Genomic DNA, 17,491 nt, shown 5'->3' with positions numbered 1-17,491 from the left:
AAATATGTAGCCATTTGCCATGCCAACTCATTCAATCCCTATTTAGAAGAAAAAGAGGATTTTTGTTTAGATCCATGGTGCAGGTCTAATAATGGTGATTGTCACCTGTACCCCGAAAATTGATTGGCTAAATTTAGGGCAGAAAATGAATTATAAGCTCAGTTTGATAAGAGTTTATTTGAGTTGGTTTTATGAGATTTATTTAATAAATAAGCTGAAATCAAATTAGAAGTTTTTTTGGCTCATTAGATTTATTAGCCGGTTGATTTATAGATGTGTGAGCTAATTTGTATATTAAAATAATAAATTATTTGATATTTGAATATAAAATTTATATCCTTTTACTTATACAATAATTAAAAAAAATATATGTTTAAATTTATTTATTAAAATAGAATTATAAATTTTATAATAACATTTAATGAACGCAAGTCAATAGTAAATAATTAAATTAAGTGCAAAATTAGGTAAAATCCGAGGTCACCTTAGTTCGATTGGACCAAGCTAAATTCTAAATAATTTCCTAGTATAAAACAAATACATGGATCTGGTTACATCATTTTACAAATTATGGCATCATTAGGTTGATACTTAGTAGTTACTAGTCCAATACTTGTAATATATGAAAGATTTAAATCCTAAGAGCACTTTCAAAATCAACGTACTAAACATAATTTTACAAGTAGTGGGGAAGGATCAGAACCATCCTGAGACTCCATTTTCAACTTATATATAGGTATCTAACAGCAGGAATGCTTCAATGGCAATCCAAAAGAAAAACAAAATGTTGCCATAAAGTCCCAAAAAAGTTCTGAACCGAAGATTGCTGTTGTCAAGTGTGGGGGGGCTTACGACATCCGATATTCCACTGTCGTTTGCCGCTGTTTTGAAGTATATTATGGACTAGGAAAATTCATTGACATAACCATTGTCATATTGTCCTTGAGACCTGTCGTCTGTCAAAGACAAGCCAATGGTAGTTTTGATGAAATATATGAAGCAGACTCTCTTGACACCTCCAGGCTATAGAATTACGAGTGATTTTTATTAATGTGACTTTGATGTAAATATGCATATGAAGTTAGGAATCCTTTTACTTGATTTGCTTAATGTTGCAATATTTATCAGTATTTATTTTTATTGTCATAATCAATTCTTCTTTGTTTTTTTTTTTTAGTTTAACTAATTAATCAGGCGGTGTCCAGCTCCAGGTTCAGGCGCATTGTCATAATCAATTCTAATTACAAATTCAAACTATTATTATAATGAAAAAAAAAAAAAAACCAATGAAACGAATTCAGATTAGTTTCTTGGAAACAAAAGAGAAGAAGATGCCTTTTCCGAATTCTTATCCGAAGCGAAAGTTGAAAACCGTTCTGCTTGGAATGCTGAAGATGAGGGAGGATCAGGTGCCGAGGCTGCCTGGGAGACGCTGCTTATATTGCTGCTCAAGCACAAACTAGTCTCACTACTAGACCCTTCAGGATTTGCCACAATGGCAGGCGGCCTATCAATCTCTGCAATCCCTTCTAGCATCTGGACAATTTTTCCCATCCTTGGCCGCTGAGAGGGTTGCTCCTGGATGCACCAAAAGCTGACTTGAATTGCCCTCTTTACTTGCTCCATATCCACTTCTTGGTCAGCTAACCTTCTGTCAACAATTCCCTCGACATTACCTATCTCAAACTTTTCATAAGCCCACACAGAAAACTTTTTCATATTTGTTTCTGCAGACACTTCGAAATTCCTTCTTCCGCTCACTATCTCCAACAAAACCATGCCGTAACTATAAATATCAGATTTTGATGTTATTGGAAGATTTGCAATCCATTCTGGTGCTAAATATCCCCTAGTGCCTCTTATGCTTGCCAACGTCTTGTACCTATGCTCCTTGGAATGGATCAGCTTTGCGAGTCCAAAATCGGAGACTTTGGCAGTGTAATTCTCGTCCAAGAGAATATTTTCAGGCTTTATATCACAATGAACAATGCAGTCACGACACTCCTCGTGAAGGTATGTGATCGCCTTGGCTGTGCCAAGGGCAATGTTAAACCTTTGCTCCCAATTCAACGGTTTCCCCATTTGATTATTATCTGTGTTGAAAAGAAATTGATCGAGAGATCCATTTTTCATAAACTCATATACTAACAATCTGTGTCGCCCTTCAGAACAAAAACCAATTAGTCTCACCAAGTTCAAATGGTGAGTGCTGCTTATAGTACCAACCTCCATTCTGAATTGTTTCTCACCTTGTTCAATTCCTTCAAGTTGTTTCACTGCAACTACCATTCCATTAACGAGAACCCCTTTGTACACACTCCCAAATCCTCCAGTTCCTAGCTTCTCCTTGAACCCTTTTGTTGCGCTTTGAAGGTCTTTGTACCAAAACTGGACTGGAGCACCAGAAGCATACTCAAGAAGTGCATATTGCGCAGATTGACCTCCAGATTTTGAGCTGTTTCTACAACACCAAAACCACAGACCAACTTCCAAGCTGACCAAACCTAAAACAATAGCTACTCCCTCGACGATTAAAGCCCAACCTTGAACTTTCCAACCATAGTTCTCTCCAGAAACCTGCAATGACGGTAATGGATTTGGAATAACCGGCGGGCAAACCTTAATATGTGAAGTGGAAGGAAGCGCAGGATTCCAGTAACCAGTAAGAAAGCCAGGCCTTTTAAGGTAACACTGGCCTGAGCCATCAGACAACAGAGTAGAACCTTCACAACTCGTCGCATCCCTTAGACAATTCAATCTACAAGCTGATACAGCCACAAAGAAAACCTCTGATTCTTCACCACCAGCAAAAATGCTTTGTGGAGGATATGTCAAGAGCAGTGTATGCTCCAAATCTAACATTGTCAGATTCCCTGGACAATCCTCTAACTCCATTTTCCTCTTACACCCTTTTCTACTATCATTTGGATCAACTAGATCAAAGTTTTGAGACGGGCAACCACAAAGTGGACCAGTAGCATTATAACTACAAATTCCCATATCGCCACAGTATCCATAAACTCTACACTGATCTTCAACAGCTGCCCATCTCACTGTTTGCGTCCCACTCCCTCTTTCAGAGCTATAAATCCTCAAATTCCCATCATTATCTAGTTTTAAAAACCTTAATACATCACCTCCTTCAGCATAATCATCACTATAAACCATAACTGCTCCAACCGCAGGCAAAGTTTGATCAAAAAGAGAAAGAGTTCCAACAGTTTGCAATCCTAAACTTGGAGAAGTTAAACTAGTATTCCCACTGTTGAATGAAGAATTCAAACCTTCACTCCAATACGTAATACTGTTATTCCATCTCAGAGTTATGTTACCAAAGCTAAGAAGACTAAAAGAGTAAACCCCAGATAGTAAAACCTTACCAACTGTGAAATTCTGAGTTGGGACTATTGTATCAACAGGGTTATCAAAGCTTGACCAGACAGCTGCATTACCGTTTCTGAGAACTAAATTTCCATTCTCTTCAAGTGAAGCAGAGGACACTCCAAGTTTCTCTGTGTTAGAGTCCCAGAGTATGTGACCAGAACCATTGAGGAGGCGGAGAGTTCCTGTGGAGAGGAAATGGAGAGAAGCAGATACGTCAACAGGAGTAGTACCTGCAGACCATATGGGGACACCACCAGAATAAGAAATGGCAGCAAGAAAGGATGGAGGAGAAGTTTGCGGGTTAAGAGGGATAAAACCAAGTGAAAAAGTTTCGTTATCAGAAGTCCAAGATTGGCCTGTGTTGGAGGCAAAAAGAATTGAACCTGGTGTAATAATTTCTGCAACTTTAAATGACGGAAGCAGAAAAAGAAAGAAAAAGAACAGAAATGGTGGATGATTAATCCTGAAAATCATTATCTTATTCGGTATGTTTTTGTTGTAGTGTAGTGGTAGAATAATAATGGAGGAAGAAGAAGGGTACTAATGTATGAAACAGACCATTTTAAATCTTGGCAGGTGAGGCATTTATGAGGGCGTTTGTTTTGCACAATAAAGAAACGAATGAGCTGTTGAGATGTTGAAATGCACTAAGAACTCGTAGTCCTCGTGGAAAATGTGACCTTGTCAATAATTTTTCTATGTTGCTTCCAAGGTCGTCACCGTGCCCCTGATTAGGCGCATCTGTACTAATAAACTTCGATTCAATAATGATACTGAAGTCATTTTCAGGCTGTGAGATTATGAATGCAAACTAATTCAAACCTTGTTAAACATGTACAGAAATGAATTATTTGACAGCAAAGCCGCCCTTCGCTGTTAGTGTGGGCTCACTTGTTTCTCCTTCTCGCCACCCAGCTGGTTTTTGTTTACTATTGTTGATTCGATTAGTTTTCCGTTGATGGAGACTTGTTATATATGTTAAACCAGGTCTAGAAGGAGAATATTTTACTGACATTTTTTCTCTTCAAACATATTACTAGTAATGGTGGAATGGACCATTTATATTCAGAATTTGAACTTCCAGAAAGTTTTGTTAGAACAAAATAGTAATCATAATCTTCCAGAGAGGTGAATTCAAACACTGAAATTACTTTCCTTTCTGAAGAAAAAAATAAAAGGGCAGTAGACATTGAGAACGGGTTTGACTTCATTGGTAAGTTTGAATTAACAACAGAATGTAATAGAGCATTAAGTTTAGACAAAGAAGCAGGAAGCTTAAGCCTACTAATTGCCATTAACTATTTCATTTCATTTCCTTCGTCAGTGGTGATACTCATATTTAAAATATTAACATTACATAAAGATACAACCCATGTGCAATAAATAAAAAAAACCCTAATTTATACGAATTCTTTTTTCTAACATGCCCACATTAATATTTCCATGTGTAATCATTATTATGCTAATTTATACCAATAAAATTAATATATTAACTAATAAGTTAATTTTCTAATTAAATTCTAATACTAATTCTAAAAAATAACATATTATTTTTGTTCATTGTTATTAATTGAAAGAAAAAGAATCCTAAAATATTGAATTTAATCCTAATATTGCTAGTTATGCTATTTATTAGATTTTATTATTATATGCATTTATTTTCTTATTAGTCAAATTATATACATATTTAATAAAAAAGTACGGTTCTATTTTTTAAAATTGGAAAAAAAATTATTTATGATAAAAGTAATAGCATTGAGTAGTTTTCTTTAAATTTGTTACAGTTTTGTAAGATATAAATCATCAATTGAGCCATAAATGCTTCAAATTGGAAAGAACAACAGAAGCACAATAAAGAGTCTTTTATTTCAAGGAACCATTAGCATTGAAAAATCACTCTAGAACCTTTCCTGACAAAAAAATTGCAAATTCTACACAATCATATTCTTCAGTAAGTTTTATTCTGCAGGTGCTCTTTCTTAAGAGCAATGAACTTAGCTGCAATCTCATCGTAGTCTGGCAACTTGGGATGAACATGATTGGAAGTCTGAGCAGGAAATGACCTGGAATATCGGAAAATATCGTCTCCTTGACTGCCTTTAGATCGTTCTTGGGGCATCGTCATGGCTCTCAAATAAGGAGGCTTTGTTACATTTCTCGTCAATGAATCATTAGTAGCAACATCCCTGCCCGGAGAATCAAATCCATTTGCCTTGCCTTTCGTTGTCTTGCTCTGCTTATAAGGCTTGACTTCTGCGTTAGTAAAAGAATCATGTTCAATATCACCAAAATCGCAGCTTCTTCTTTGAGGCCTGGGAGGATAGGAATACCGTTCCATGTCTGCATCCGACTCTACAATAATCTTAGAACATTCACAACAGCGAAAATAATTACGGTCACCTTTTCGTTCTAGTCCGTGAGGAATTATGTCATGCTTTAAAAAATGAACTTCCTTGGTATCTCTGCCATCTCCAGTACAAAAGTAACATAAATTGTTCAAGCAGCAGTCTTCAGCTTCAGGATTAAAACACTGGCAGGATTGAGGCTGATTTCGCCTCTTCTCTCCATGGAAGGAATGCTCTTTGCTACGCACGAAATTCTCCCTGTAATGCTTATTGCGAAGATGGGATCCAGGAGTTGTTGATCTCTTGTTTGGCTTCTCATAATAAATCACGCAATGAATATCCTTCACAGTCAAATTTTCTCGAGACAAAGATCGCCTCCTTGTTCTTTTCTTAGCAGCCTTAACTCTCCTTCTGGTGCTACTTGAGCTTGAGCAATCACTGCATGATTCATATGGATCCATATATTTACCCTCGCCTTCCTTGTTCTTATTCAGTATAGTTGATTTGAACTTGAAAATGCTTTGGTCGTGAGAGCTACCTTCTTTCGCAATGGAATGTTGAACCTCCTCTACGTCATCAAGATAGACTATCATTTCCTCAGGAAACTGAGGCAAACTTTCTGAAGAAGCAGCTGTCATTTTTCGCACTTCATCCTGATCTGTGGCGGGAATGTTAGCCCTTCTAGTTATCTGACTTCCTTTAGTATTTGAAGCAACAGCTTCAAATTTGGGACGAAGTCCAGCAAAACTACACTTCGGAGACTCCATTGTATCTGATGAAGATTGCTCAACTATAGAAGAACTAATGCAAGTACTAATCATATCATCCTGGTTCTGATCACCGGAATGTATGGTTAGATTCATGATAGTAGATATTCCATCTGCATGTATGGCATTTCTTTCCATACCATCAGCATTAGTAGTTACCACTTTGCAAGATCCTACAGTGCCATCATGCTCTTTCACCTGTGACTACATGGAACAAAGGACTTGGAACTAAATCTGATAAAAGTACTACACAAATTACTTTAGGCCTGTTAACGGAAGCATCAACAATGGCTTACCTGTTGCTGAAGTTCGGAAGTGTATTCAATTGCCAAGATCTCTGGCCTGAGGCAGTAATCTCTAGCTATCTCATCGACCAATTTTCGCTTTACATCATCAGGAACTGAATTGATAGAAAGTTTCTCTTTTATCTGCAGTTATAATTTGTAACCCGATAAAGTTCTTATACTAAATTTAAATGACAAGATACAAAATAACTTCATCTAGATATTTGATAAGAACCTGCAAGTTCACAAGATTGCCAGGCAACAGTTCAAGAGCTGTCATTGCAAATCTCTGGCCATAACGCTCTCCAAAAAGTTTCCGAATAGCACGAAGCTCAGGTAGATCACCACATCTTGCAGAGGCAAATATAAGACTCGAAACTGCTTCATTGATGTCATTAGGACAATCCCTGATAATTTCAAAGATTGATCATGCTTTTTGAAGATTAAAAAAAAATCTTATCTAGTAGTCAAAAAGGAAAATTGCTTATTAAACATACTTGTGCCTGCGGATATAGGATAGGTGGGCGATAACGAATTCGCAGAAATTCTCCAATAATTCATAGATTGAAACTGTTGTTTCGTCGTTAAAGAGATGCTCAGCCTGAAATTGAGAATACTTATCACCAAGGCAGTAAAGGTTTGTACCAGAATCAACAAAAACAGAGCAAAAAAGAAAAAGAGAAAACAGGGGAATCTGCAATATTCAAATTAAAGAAAAATATCGGAATTTTGTCTGTGGGAGGATCTATAGAAATATACATTACCCGATTACAGGCAATATCATCGTAGCCAATCTTGATAAGCTGAGCAACGTCCTCTCTTAATTGCCTCACAATTGAATGCCTTTTGCTTTTCAACAGCTCGAGTCTACACTGAACTCGCTTAATCAGCCTCTTGCTGCAACAAACGAAACACAAAACACAGTCCTTATTAATAAAAGGAAAAACTTATCATACCCACAAATAGTTACTTAGTTACACACCATTTAGAAGCTTTTCTCCATCCAAACAAGATGTCAAACATCTTTGCAAAATTGCACTATATCTTCTCTTGTTTCTTTAAAACAAGCACTAGTACTAGTACTTGCCGTTGTAGAAAAGAAGAAGAAGAAGAGACTGGAAGTGGGTTCAAGTCAGTGTAGTAGAGATTAGAGAGAAGTAGTTGGAGAAGCTAACTGAAACAAACTAAAAGGGAACATGGAAGTACATGATCAATGATGGCAGTTAGGAGAAGTGGGTTTGAATATTTGTAAGAAAGTGGTGCATACTTCTCAGCGTGCGAGCGAAAAAAACTGCTCCACTTCTCACATTTTTCTTTACCTGCTGTGACACTGTAAAGCAACACATTTTACCATTGATATATGAGTAATGCATGTAAATTAGATAAATGAATAATTTTCATCAATTATTTAGAAAAAATGAAGATTTTTTAATGTTATCACTTGGGAAAGAAATTAACCTACACAATATAAATATAACACTTTGAATTAATGTTTTTAAAATATGGCATGTATTTTTTTCTTACTTTTGATTGGTCCATTTTATGCTAAAATTTTAATATCATATTATGATAGTTGTAGTGCTAATTAACAGGAAAAATAAATAAAGAATATTTGCTATGGCATATATTTTGATTAATTAATATCATTATTTACATGTATTTTTTTAATAAATTCTATTAAAAATATATACTATTTCAATAACACTCTCCTGTAACTATCAAACTGAATTGTGATACTTCTTTCAGTTCTAAAAGTTGATATTTTAGGCATTGAGACTGTTTGGAGAAACTATCAAGGCCAGATGGCTGATGGTTGGAGGAATTTTGTTAGATACTGTTGCCTCTGCTGGAGCTGCAGCTGCAGAAACCCTGCCCGTGAAAGAAGCGTTGAAATTCCAGTGTAGAATCAATTATTGTCAAGCTATTATGCAAAACTGATTCTCTCAACCTCTTCAACTGTATTAGTAAAGAATTCTGCTATTCCATGAGACAACAAGAGACTTAGAAAGAAATTTGTGAAAGACAACAACCATATTAGGGCTGTCTTGGACCAACACAGGCCTGCAAATTAGGTAGCAAATGTTACTAGACTCTTCTTGTATTTGTCCAGCTAACTGAATGTTCTGCTCGCCAAGTTTTTTACTATTTAGAAAATTAATCTTATTGTTAAAAACATATTATTTGGATTTATTTTTATTTTTTTTCGAAATGTAAATTTGTATCAACATAATCATACAAGACATGTTGGATAAAGCTGAAACTCTGGAGTTTACAGAAATGCTAAAACAAATAAAGGACTGCGTCGTTGTTAGTCAATCGTAACTGCTGTTCTGTCAAAAGAACAGGTAATCAAACCCACCTATCTCTGTCTCAATGTTTTTGTGCCGGTGACCAACTGTTGTTGGCATGCAAGTACGCGCACAAAGGTGGGTCCTTTTTCTTGCTTATGTATAAAGGAAAGTCTGCATAGTCAATAGAGTATTACTGCTGTTCTTGAGATATGTGAAAGACAATGTTCTTATAATGATTAATTCACAATTCTCTAACCATCATTCCATTTGTTTAAAAGGGTTTTTGTTTTTGTTTTTGATTTTTGTGCTTGATCCAAAGCCAAAGGTGGTTTCTTTCGGGTTTGGAAATTTATCAAATTGGTATCTAGGTGTTTGTTGTATTGCTTGTGAGCGATGCATTTCATTTCTTCTTTAAATATTTTATGACTATACTGAGAATTAGGTTAGGTTCCTGAGATTGGAATTTTGGTTTCTGATTACTTCCGGGTCTCCTTCTGTTACCAAGAAAAACCCCCGAAAGCTTCATCTACACATACAAAAATAGGACCTCCGTATTGAAACTGTTTTGCTAATGTAGTTTTTAGTTCCTTATTACCAGTGGGAGTTAATCCTGAAAGTAATAATGGAAATCTTCAGGTAAAGAAAAAAAAGTAGTTTTGAAGAAAGAACACCACATGGAATAGCAGAAAACCCTTTCTAAGTTGATAGAACATGATGTATATAATTGTAATTTAAACATGTGAAGTAGATCCATGTGCCAATCATATAATGACATGCTGCGAAGTCCTATAGGATTTTGAATTTGTTAGAGCTAACATGATATTGGATATAGGAATCAAGAGGTCCTCGAAGAAAATGACAAACTTTTTTATATTTTTGTAGTTTCAACTGATACAAAGAACATTAGTTGAGATTATCTTTTCAGCTACCAAAAGTCCCCAATCCTAGTCTACCTCTATCCCTCATTGGAAACTGGTTAGTAGTTAGACTGATATAATTATGTAATTGCTTTCAGTCCTGAATCATCGGCTTTTCACCAACACTTTCAGTTTTGTAATCTAGGTGGTAGGTTTTCAGTTATGTAATCTAGACGGTAGATAGTGTATTTTGCTGCTATGGAGTAAATCCCATGGCTAATATAATGCAAAATTTAAACCTGTATCTTCTGTTTTAGTCTCCACCCTGCTTATTTTCTTTGTGGTGGTCTCTACTCTAAGATAATCTTCTTGAAAAGCTATGATAAAGGAAAACTGCAATAGTGAAAGTAATATCATGTCTTCTCCATGTATTCATAAAACATTATAATGAAAATTAAGAGTCCCTTTGCTGCTTCTTAAATTTATTAAAATGGGCATATATGATTCTGAGCTTGCAATTTACAATCATATTGAGGATGTCAAAATTTACTTAGTAATTTGGCATGGAAAAAAACTGTGCTTGCTTAGAGTAGGTCCCATTGTATATTTTATCAGAGAAATCCTAGTAACATCACTCTGGTTGAGGATCAGTCTCTATTTCGTATGCGAGTTCTCTGCTCAAAATATCAGCTCGATCATCCTGTCCACCTGCAAAGCTATAGACCTGAAATGCTAGCTGAAAAGTCCTCCAAAGCACCTTTAAGGTTGCCTTTGATTGGCCTGTAGCTTTCTGCATGCTTTTTGCACACTCTGTTTCCTTTGTGTCCTTCCTTTCCTAAATCAGAAATCAATATGCCAAAAGGTTCAAACATATCAGCATGTTTTTTTGTAAGTACTTATGAATTGGATATTCTGTAGAGGTTCTAGTTCTTGTTTTTCTTTTTTTTCTTCCCTATTTCCTAAGAAGGTAAAGAATGAAGTAAGAAAAGCTAAAAAGACAATTACTACCTTGAGTGCAACCTCCATGCAGCTTGAGGAAACATCTACCATTAATTCCTTGATTCGCACCAAAATATTGAAGTTGAAATGAATGTTATTGCTCTGAAACTGCTTTGACTCTTCATCTTTAATTGTTTCCAGTGCATCTATTTCTCCTTTGATCTGCTTGCAAATATTATGCAGAACTATGACAAAAAGGGTTGTCAGGAAATCTCCAAAGTGTTTTTTCATGAGTATAGGGGAGTTTACCTTGTGAAAATAGGATTCAACCTTGCCAAGGTGCTGGTCCAAAGGAGGCATTACTTTCCACTTCTCCAGTTTGGTAGCTATCTCTTCTAATTTCAGATATAGTGATGCTGCTGTTCTCAGTGATTCCAGTTTCTTTATTGGAAACCCTTCAAACTTTACCAGTACCTGCATTTGAGGAGATGAATTGGTAGGTTTTCACCTCACTTTAGGCCAAGAATTCAGGGCTATTTTTTTGTAATTTCTTTTTGAGAGTCAGCAATTCACATTATATATGTGAAATAGCTCAGAATTGAAGATGTAGAAGTCACTGAATTGATCAGTCACCTCACCTGTGTCTCATCAGTCAATTTCTCCAATTGTTGCTCCACATGCTTGTGAAATTTAACAAGCTCAGCCATGTCCTTGGTTTGGAAGGACTTGATAGCATCTTTGATCTCCATGATTAATTTGGCATGCTTCCTGACATCCTCTTCAATCTGTTGGAAATATGCCGATCTATGATGTCCATAGAAGAAAATCGAGTTCTAAGTAAGAGTAAACCATAACAGTTTTGTTCTAGTCTGACATTCCATGAGCAGCAGTAGTTGGAAGCCTACCTTTTTGTCATCTCTGCCAGTGCATCAGCCATTCCCTGTTTTCCTCCTGCAGATTTTCCAAGTTGAGGTCTTCCTCCTTCAGAAGGTTTACCATTTAAACTACTCCCTTCTACCTTGCCTTTGAGAAGCCTATACAAATTTGCCATATTGCTTGATCTCTTTAGTTTGGTATTTTTCTTTGGGCGCAGGGCCTTTGCCTCTATAAGTGGAGGGGGAGGTGGTGGTTCAGCTCCTTTTGCCTGTAATGTGGGAATTGGTGGCTCTGATACTGATCCTCTAGAAGGTGGTGCTGGTGTAGAAGGAGGTACTGTGCCATATGAAGGCAGATTGACTGGTGGCAATGGAGTGCTTGATGGCATATTTGGAGCAGGATTGGATGCTACGGCTGGAGGTGATGGCTTTGGTACTGCTGCTGGTCCTTTTGAGTGAGACATCACATTTGAGGTAGAACTTTGGATTTTTTGCAATGTTTCAGAATCTACAGATTCTTTTGGTCCTTCACTAGTCAGTTTAGCTGGCAAAACATTTTGCTGGTCTGCTTTCCCATAATCACTTATTTGATCCATTACTTTGACGGGAATCTCACTTTGAACGGATTTTGTAGGATACAAGTTGAATGGAAGGTACTTCATTTCAATTGGCCTCAATTTCTCCACCGCCTTAACTCTGGGAGGCAATGGAGAAGGTGAGGCATATGTAGCATTTGCAAACTCACTGAGTTCCACAGAGAAAGAAATTGCAGGAGAGAATGATGCTGGAGTATCTGGAGAAGGACATGTGAGTTTCTTGTTTGAATAGGACTCGGTCAATGCATCTCCAATTGTGAAATCTTGTATCGTGCCACCACTATCCATTTCATCTTCTTCCATTATATCGAACATTTTCTTTGCGATGTCAATCATGTGGTTGAGCTTTTTAAGGACTTTTTGACCTTCAACATAAAATATGTATCGCGTTGAATTATGATACGATTTATATAGCATTTTTGGCAGAAGGAAAGGCATTTACCAAGTTGCTCCAGAGTGATATCTTCCATAATGTCACTTGTATCATTGCCAATGTTAGTTACCCACTTGTGATTTCTGGCCCACGAATCTCCTATGCATTTCAGAGCATCATCAAGGTGGTGCAATTCCTGTGTCATTGTTTGTTTCCTATCAGATTGCAGAAGCAAGTAATTGAAACTAACAATTAAATATGTTGATATGCACTCCAGGTAAATGAACCTGATTTAAGGAGGTTTCTTCCATTTCTGTTGTCAATTTACAGTTTACAACCTTTGGGTATAAGCTGTAGAGATCTTCAACAGTGACCATCACCAACTGCCAGAAGATTCAAGACAGGAAAATCTTGAGAAATAAATGTCACCTTAAGATTAAAAGCTCCCTTGGTGTCACCGGAAGTAAATAGACAAATACCTCATGAAGGGGACCAGAACCATCACAAAGAGGAAGGTCAATGACATCCCTAAAGGTTAGTATCCTTCTCCGAAGCTCTGCCATTAACAATAAATTTCCTGCCCATCCACACGAATTGTTTCTCACCATGCTTGACATTTCCTTGGAACTCTTTGTTGCCTGCAAGTGGAAACTATTCTTATCAAGGATGTTAATTCATTAAACTGACTACATCTATGATTCCCGCCCCCTCCCTCATCCCATGAATTTCATAGCATGGTTCGTCTAAATTTTGATGTTTTGTTGAAATGAATCATTGTTGACAGGATATCTCTCCGTGTGTAATGCTCTGAAATGTAAAATTGAAACATGCAAAGGAGCATTCAGGATGACTATTTTTTGTATTTTACTATTTATAATTACCTGCAATACTTGAGTCTTGGTAGAATAGCTGACAACTTTCAAATGCCACTTCTTATTCACAGGACAACAATGTTCAAAGTCGTAGTTTCTTCTAGTTAAATACCTGCAATCATTTTCAAAGTTCCCACATTTGGAAATCAAGATTGGAGGTGAAAAATAAAAAGTTCCAAACTCAGATCTCAAAAGAAAAAATTGCTTGTTATTGAATAGAGTTGGACCGAATCCAGAAAGATATTTGTGAATTGTGATGCTAATGTCCAAAAGATACAGCAGCAGCAGCTTTGTTTGTGGCCTCCTCCTCTGATGGGTTCAACTGAAGCGAGCCAGAAGACAGGCAGAGGAGCTGGTTGCCTCATATTCCATCCTGTAATGGCTAATAATTTTCTTCCCAACAATGTAGGAACTGATGGGTTTAAAGACTGCCACTTGTCTGCCCAATCAGATCTAAAATAACTACCAAGACGGTCAATTTCCATCAGTAAAGTGATTAACATCTTTCAGTGACAACAGTTTTAGCTTCCCAAAATAATAGGAACGGCTTATAATCCTCAGTGTTGGTAAAACATTTTCAATTAAGTTTCCTGCTCTAAAATTAAATAGCAATATCAGAACGAATGTAGCTTTTTGCTGCCATTGTCACATTTTCAGATTTTCAACGTATGGAAATGTTTCCTTTGCTTAGAGTTCTTTTCATCAAATTAGGCTAATATGTGATATCTCGATTCGCTTTTATTGTTATTGTTTAAGTTATCTTGATACAGTAAGATATTCATCTTGCAGTTTCCATTTTAAGGCTTTTAGAATGAGACCAACCATCTTAATTTCAACTTTTAGCCTGTCAAATTTATCATCTTTGGTTAGTTTTCAGCCTGATTTGATTCTAATTTGCTTTTCTACATTCATTCCTGAAAAATGGGTGAGGAACTGGAAAAGGATATTGTGTTTTTCTATTTCGAGTTTCCAATGAAACAAAATTTGTGTTCGTGTACCTTTTCCAGATTGTGATTAGAAAAGCCTAACAGAGCGGTAATACATAAAAGAAAAGAATGGAAAAAATTCTATTTCTAAATTGTGCAAACAATAATAAAGCGAGTGAAACATTATAAAGGATTTGACATTGCCCTCAAGCAGCAATGCGTACACAGAATTTAATAGCCTATGATATACAATCTAACATCTGCATATATATTTTCCTATAAAACCTTGTTAGAGAAGCAATTGCAATGTTACGCAATAAGCATATATTCCTCTGATTTTGATCTCTGAGAGAAGGAGAAGAAGAAAAAATGTGGGTGATGCCTGAAATTAAAGCTCAACACCATACTGATACGAGCTTGATAAAATCTTAGCTTTCTTGTTAGGAGACAAATTATCAACAACCAAAGAACAGTTGATAAGGACAGTAACTTGTCTTAAAGGTAATTCTTGAACCACAATAGAGACAGGTGCCTTTACCTCTACAAGTAAAGGAATTCTTCCTGTATTTCTGTTTTGCATAAGAGCTTCTTGAAGACCGGAACCAAACTCACTTTTTCCTTTCAAAACAATTGGTATCAGAGAAATATTATGATGAGGTTGATGAAAAGTGGGAATGGAGCCAGAACAAAGAGGTGAATCCCTGTAAGTTACAACTACAGAACTTTCCTTGCCATAATCAAAGCCTATATGCATATTCGGATTATCAGATTTAACAGTGACAACAAATTCAGTATAGAGACTAAAATCAGGTTGAACATTGAAAGCATGAACATCGAAACGATCAACGTTGTAATGAGGGATTTCAGGCTGCAATGCAGAATAAAGAGCAAAAAGAGCAGCAGCAAGAAAGATGAACAAGAGTAGCCAGAAGCAGAAGCAACAACATAGGCACCTGAGGCAACCATTTCCACCAGATTTACCATTATTATTTGAGTGATACCGGGGAATGTTCCTCCTCTGAGGAGGAGGTCTTAAGTTTGTTGCATGATTACTGTTCAACATGACATATTTTGGTTGGTAGGGTGGTGGATTTTCCATTGATGCCTCAATGTCAGAGGAATAGTATACCGTATTCAAGAATGAATGAAGACGAAGAAAGAGCGGCTCTTCTCCTTCTCAGCCAAAGATCTTGGACATGGAGGTGAGGAGATTTTTTTTTAGAAAGGGAACTGGGGTTCCTTGGGTTAAGGACATTGTTACATATGTATGGACATGGGGGAATACAGAGTATTTAGCCTGCCTGTTACATTCACTCTCTTTTTTCTATTTTAGACAGTAACCCATTAATTTGGGGTTTACAACTGTTGAGGTTTGTGCATTTTATAAAATTTTATTTTTGGCAAAACCAGCTCTTTGTCACACTCAGAAGCATAAAATATAACACAACTAGGCACATATCCGTGCCTAAATGATAATATATATTTTATTTTATTTTTCTGTAAATTTGTGAACAAGAAAATCCACATATTAGAACTGATTATGATAACCAAGCTTCTTTTTCCTTGCAGACTCGAAACAAATGCTGAATTGGATAGTGATTTGTGCCAGAGAAATTTCAAATGATGAGCCCTTGAAGACCATTAAAAAATATATAAATAAATAAATAAACAAAAAAACCTGCTTGAGATGGAATTAATTAGAGAAGAATACGAGTAAGAGAGAGCCATTATTCCATTGAGCAAAAGCATGCTGGGAGAGATAAAGATACGAGGAAGAGTAGGGTTCAGGGATGTAACAACCAAAAATGAGGCCAAATGTAGTAGTCAGGCTTTCATGCCTCAATGTTTTTCTTGTAACATTAACCTTATGTACAAAGGGAAAAGAACAAACTATAGTAAGATCTTACCTATTATTTTTCTATTACCCAAATATAGAACTCCTTAGATACATTACTAATCTAAAAGTTAGGTCCAATATAAGTATCAGTATATATTCGAGCAACGCAAAAATTCCAAAAATTAGAAACGGCTGATTCAAATCTTGGATTTCGAGAAGGGATTCACTTGTTCTTGCAAAGAAAAATTCATCAGCATATACTTGATAACTTGACAAAACTCAGGCATATCTTGCTCTCTTAACGTAAGTATCCCCTAAAACATATAACCCTCTATCCAATATATCATATAGCTAGCATCAACTTATACTTTTAACTTGGATTTCATTAAGGAAGTCGCTTATTTATGTCAAGAAAAATTCAACAGCACTTGGTAACTCGTGCAGGAGAGGAAGCACGAATTGCTGATCTACCTGTGCAGGATGATCTTGGACCACCAAAACGCAGAGACGACAATAATGACACCACAACTCTTTTCACCTTAACCACCATCTTCTTTATCATAACCTTACCTGACCTTGATCTTCTTAATGTGCTCCTTGATGCTAACTTGTAAGACTGTAAGAAAATCTGTCTGTGCTTAGCTCTTGCAATTCTATATCCAATAGAATTCATCATGTGATCAGCAGACACATTTTTGGACTTGGAATGAGTTTCCAGGCCAAGATTTTCCTCATATTCTAATGGTTCGTAACCCTTTAATCGGTGGCTAAGATTTTTTGTGGTGTTTCTAAGAAGGGTTTTCATGGCTTTTATGTATGAACTTGGAAATTTTAATTAAGTGGACAAAAAGATGTTGGCATTGTTCTACTTCTACTATTATATAGACAAAGAAAAGGAAAACGTTTTAAAAATTCTTTGTTTTTAATTAATATTTCCCTTTCTTGACATTATGATTTTGAGATTTTTGAACCATATTCCCTGTTTCCATTTCTTGGCGGGCGGATGAATGTACAGCTACATAATATATAGCAAGTCAAAGGCTCAAAGGGTACCTAACAAATCATCTAAATAAACAAAAACATGACTCTTTTTTTTTTTTTTTTACGTGTATTAAAGAATTTCAATTAAAATCCTTTTAAAATCA

General features: G+C 36.2%; 4 protein-coding genes and 1 long non-coding RNA gene across 8 annotated transcripts; 1 reads left to right on the top strand and 4 right to left on the bottom strand.

The window, feature by feature from the left end:
- Nucleotides 1-1,010: 1,010 nt before the first annotated feature.
- On the bottom strand, nucleotides 1,011-3,945 carry LOC8262098 (G-type lectin S-receptor-like serine/threonine-protein kinase At1g34300). Its single transcript, XM_002517904.3, has one exon. It carries the CDS (start codon nucleotides 3,856-3,858, stop codon nucleotides 1,303-1,305), a length of 2,556 nt encoding a protein of 851 aa, XP_002517950.1. The 5' UTR covers nucleotides 3,859-3,945; the 3' UTR covers nucleotides 1,011-1,302.
- A 1,282-nt stretch (nucleotides 3,946-5,227) lies between these two features.
- On the bottom strand, nucleotides 5,228-8,079 carry LOC8262099. 2 transcript variants are annotated; one of them, XM_025157118.2, is made up of 6 exons: nucleotides 7,763-8,079; nucleotides 7,545-7,677; nucleotides 7,278-7,381; nucleotides 7,016-7,187; nucleotides 6,793-6,924; nucleotides 5,228-6,694 (listed from the first exon to the last, which is right to left on the bottom strand). In XM_025157118.2, the coding sequence occupies exons 1-6, from the start codon at nucleotides 7,801-7,803 to the stop codon at nucleotides 5,333-5,335; spliced, it is 1,944 nt and encodes a 647-aa protein (XP_025012886.1). In that variant the 5' UTR covers nucleotides 7,804-8,079; the 3' UTR covers nucleotides 5,228-5,332. The 2 variants fall into 2 exon arrangements, with proteins under 2 accessions (XP_025012886.1, XP_015574019.1); XM_015718533.3 differs by having other exon boundaries at nucleotides 5,228-6,700; nucleotides 7,763-8,078.
- A 416-nt stretch (nucleotides 8,080-8,495) lies between these two features.
- Nucleotides 8,496-14,099, top strand: LOC107261171. 3 transcript variants are annotated; one of them, XR_007216706.1, is made up of 6 exons: nucleotides 8,496-8,852; nucleotides 11,111-11,857; nucleotides 11,961-12,216; nucleotides 12,377-12,895; nucleotides 12,989-13,245; nucleotides 13,655-14,099. It is a non-coding gene; the product is annotated as an uncharacterized LOC107261171 (long non-coding RNA). The 3 variants fall into 3 exon arrangements; XR_007216704.1 differs by having other exon boundaries at nucleotides 8,496-9,206; XR_007216705.1 differs by lacking the exon at nucleotides 8,496-8,852 and adding an exon at nucleotides 10,683-10,816.
- Nucleotides 10,560-13,728, bottom strand: LOC8262100 (uncharacterized protein At4g04980). The gene is made up of 8 exons (XM_025157117.2): nucleotides 13,593-13,728; nucleotides 13,191-13,349; nucleotides 12,999-13,094; nucleotides 12,781-12,907; nucleotides 11,773-12,703; nucleotides 11,506-11,671; nucleotides 10,937-11,341; nucleotides 10,560-10,763 (listed from the first exon to the last, which is right to left on the bottom strand). The coding sequence occupies exons 2-8, from the start codon at nucleotides 13,326-13,328 to the stop codon at nucleotides 10,560-10,562; spliced, it is 2,067 nt and encodes a 688-aa protein (XP_025012885.1). The 5' UTR covers nucleotides 13,329-13,349; nucleotides 13,593-13,728.
- A 532-nt stretch (nucleotides 14,100-14,631) lies between the features above and the next one.
- LOC8262102 (NDR1/HIN1-like protein 6) lies at nucleotides 14,632-15,857 on the bottom strand. Its single transcript, XM_002517908.4, has one exon. It carries the CDS (start codon nucleotides 15,606-15,608, stop codon nucleotides 14,898-14,900), a length of 711 nt encoding a protein of 236 aa, XP_002517954.1. The 5' UTR covers nucleotides 15,609-15,857; the 3' UTR covers nucleotides 14,632-14,897.
- Nucleotides 15,858-17,491: the final 1,634 nt, after the last annotated feature.

The sequence above is a fragment of the Ricinus communis genome, chromosome 7 (genome assembly GCF_019578655.1).
Source record: "Ricinus communis isolate WT05 ecotype wild-type chromosome 7, ASM1957865v1, whole genome shotgun sequence".
Lineage (NCBI taxonomy): Eukaryota > Viridiplantae > Streptophyta > Magnoliopsida > Malpighiales > Euphorbiaceae > Ricinus > Ricinus communis.
This window is presented reverse-complemented; position numbering and strand designations above follow the sequence as displayed.

What these genes read in the sequence shown, in the direction of transcription:
- LOC8262098 (XM_002517904.3), bottom strand. Translation starts at nt 3,858, where the DNA reads ATGATTTTCAGGATTAATCATCCACCATTTCTGTTCTTTTTCTTTCTT.
- LOC8262100 (XM_025157117.2), bottom strand. Translation starts at nt 13,328, where the DNA reads ATGTCAAGCATGGTGAGAAACAATTCGTGTGGATGGGCAGGAAATTTA. An exon ending in AAGAAACCTCCTTAAATCAG is followed by an intron (nt 12,908 to 12,998) that starts GTTCATTTACCT and finishes ACAATGACACAG; the next exon opens with GAATTGCACCACCTTGATGA. An exon ending in GCATGGAGGTTGCACTCAAG is followed by an intron (nt 10,764 to 10,936) that starts GTAGTAATTGTC and finishes TTTCTGATTTAG; the next exon opens with GAAAGGAAGGACACAAAGGA.
- LOC8262102 (XM_002517908.4), bottom strand. Translation starts at nt 15,608, where the DNA reads ATGGAAAATCCACCACCCTACCAACCAAAATATGTCATGTTGAACAGT.
- LOC8262099 (XM_015718533.3), bottom strand. Translation starts at nt 7,803, where the DNA reads ATGTTTGACATCTTGTTTGGATGGAGAAAAGCTTCTAAATG. An exon ending in TCCTATATCCGCAGGCACAA is followed by an intron (nt 7,188 to 7,277) that starts GTATGTTTAATA and finishes TGAAATTATCAG; the next exon opens with GGATTGTCCTAATGACATCA. An exon ending in CTTCCGAACTTCAGCAACAG is followed by an intron (nt 6,701 to 6,792) that starts GTAAGCCATTGT and finishes TGTTCCATGTAG; the next exon opens with TCACAGGTGAAAGAGCATGA.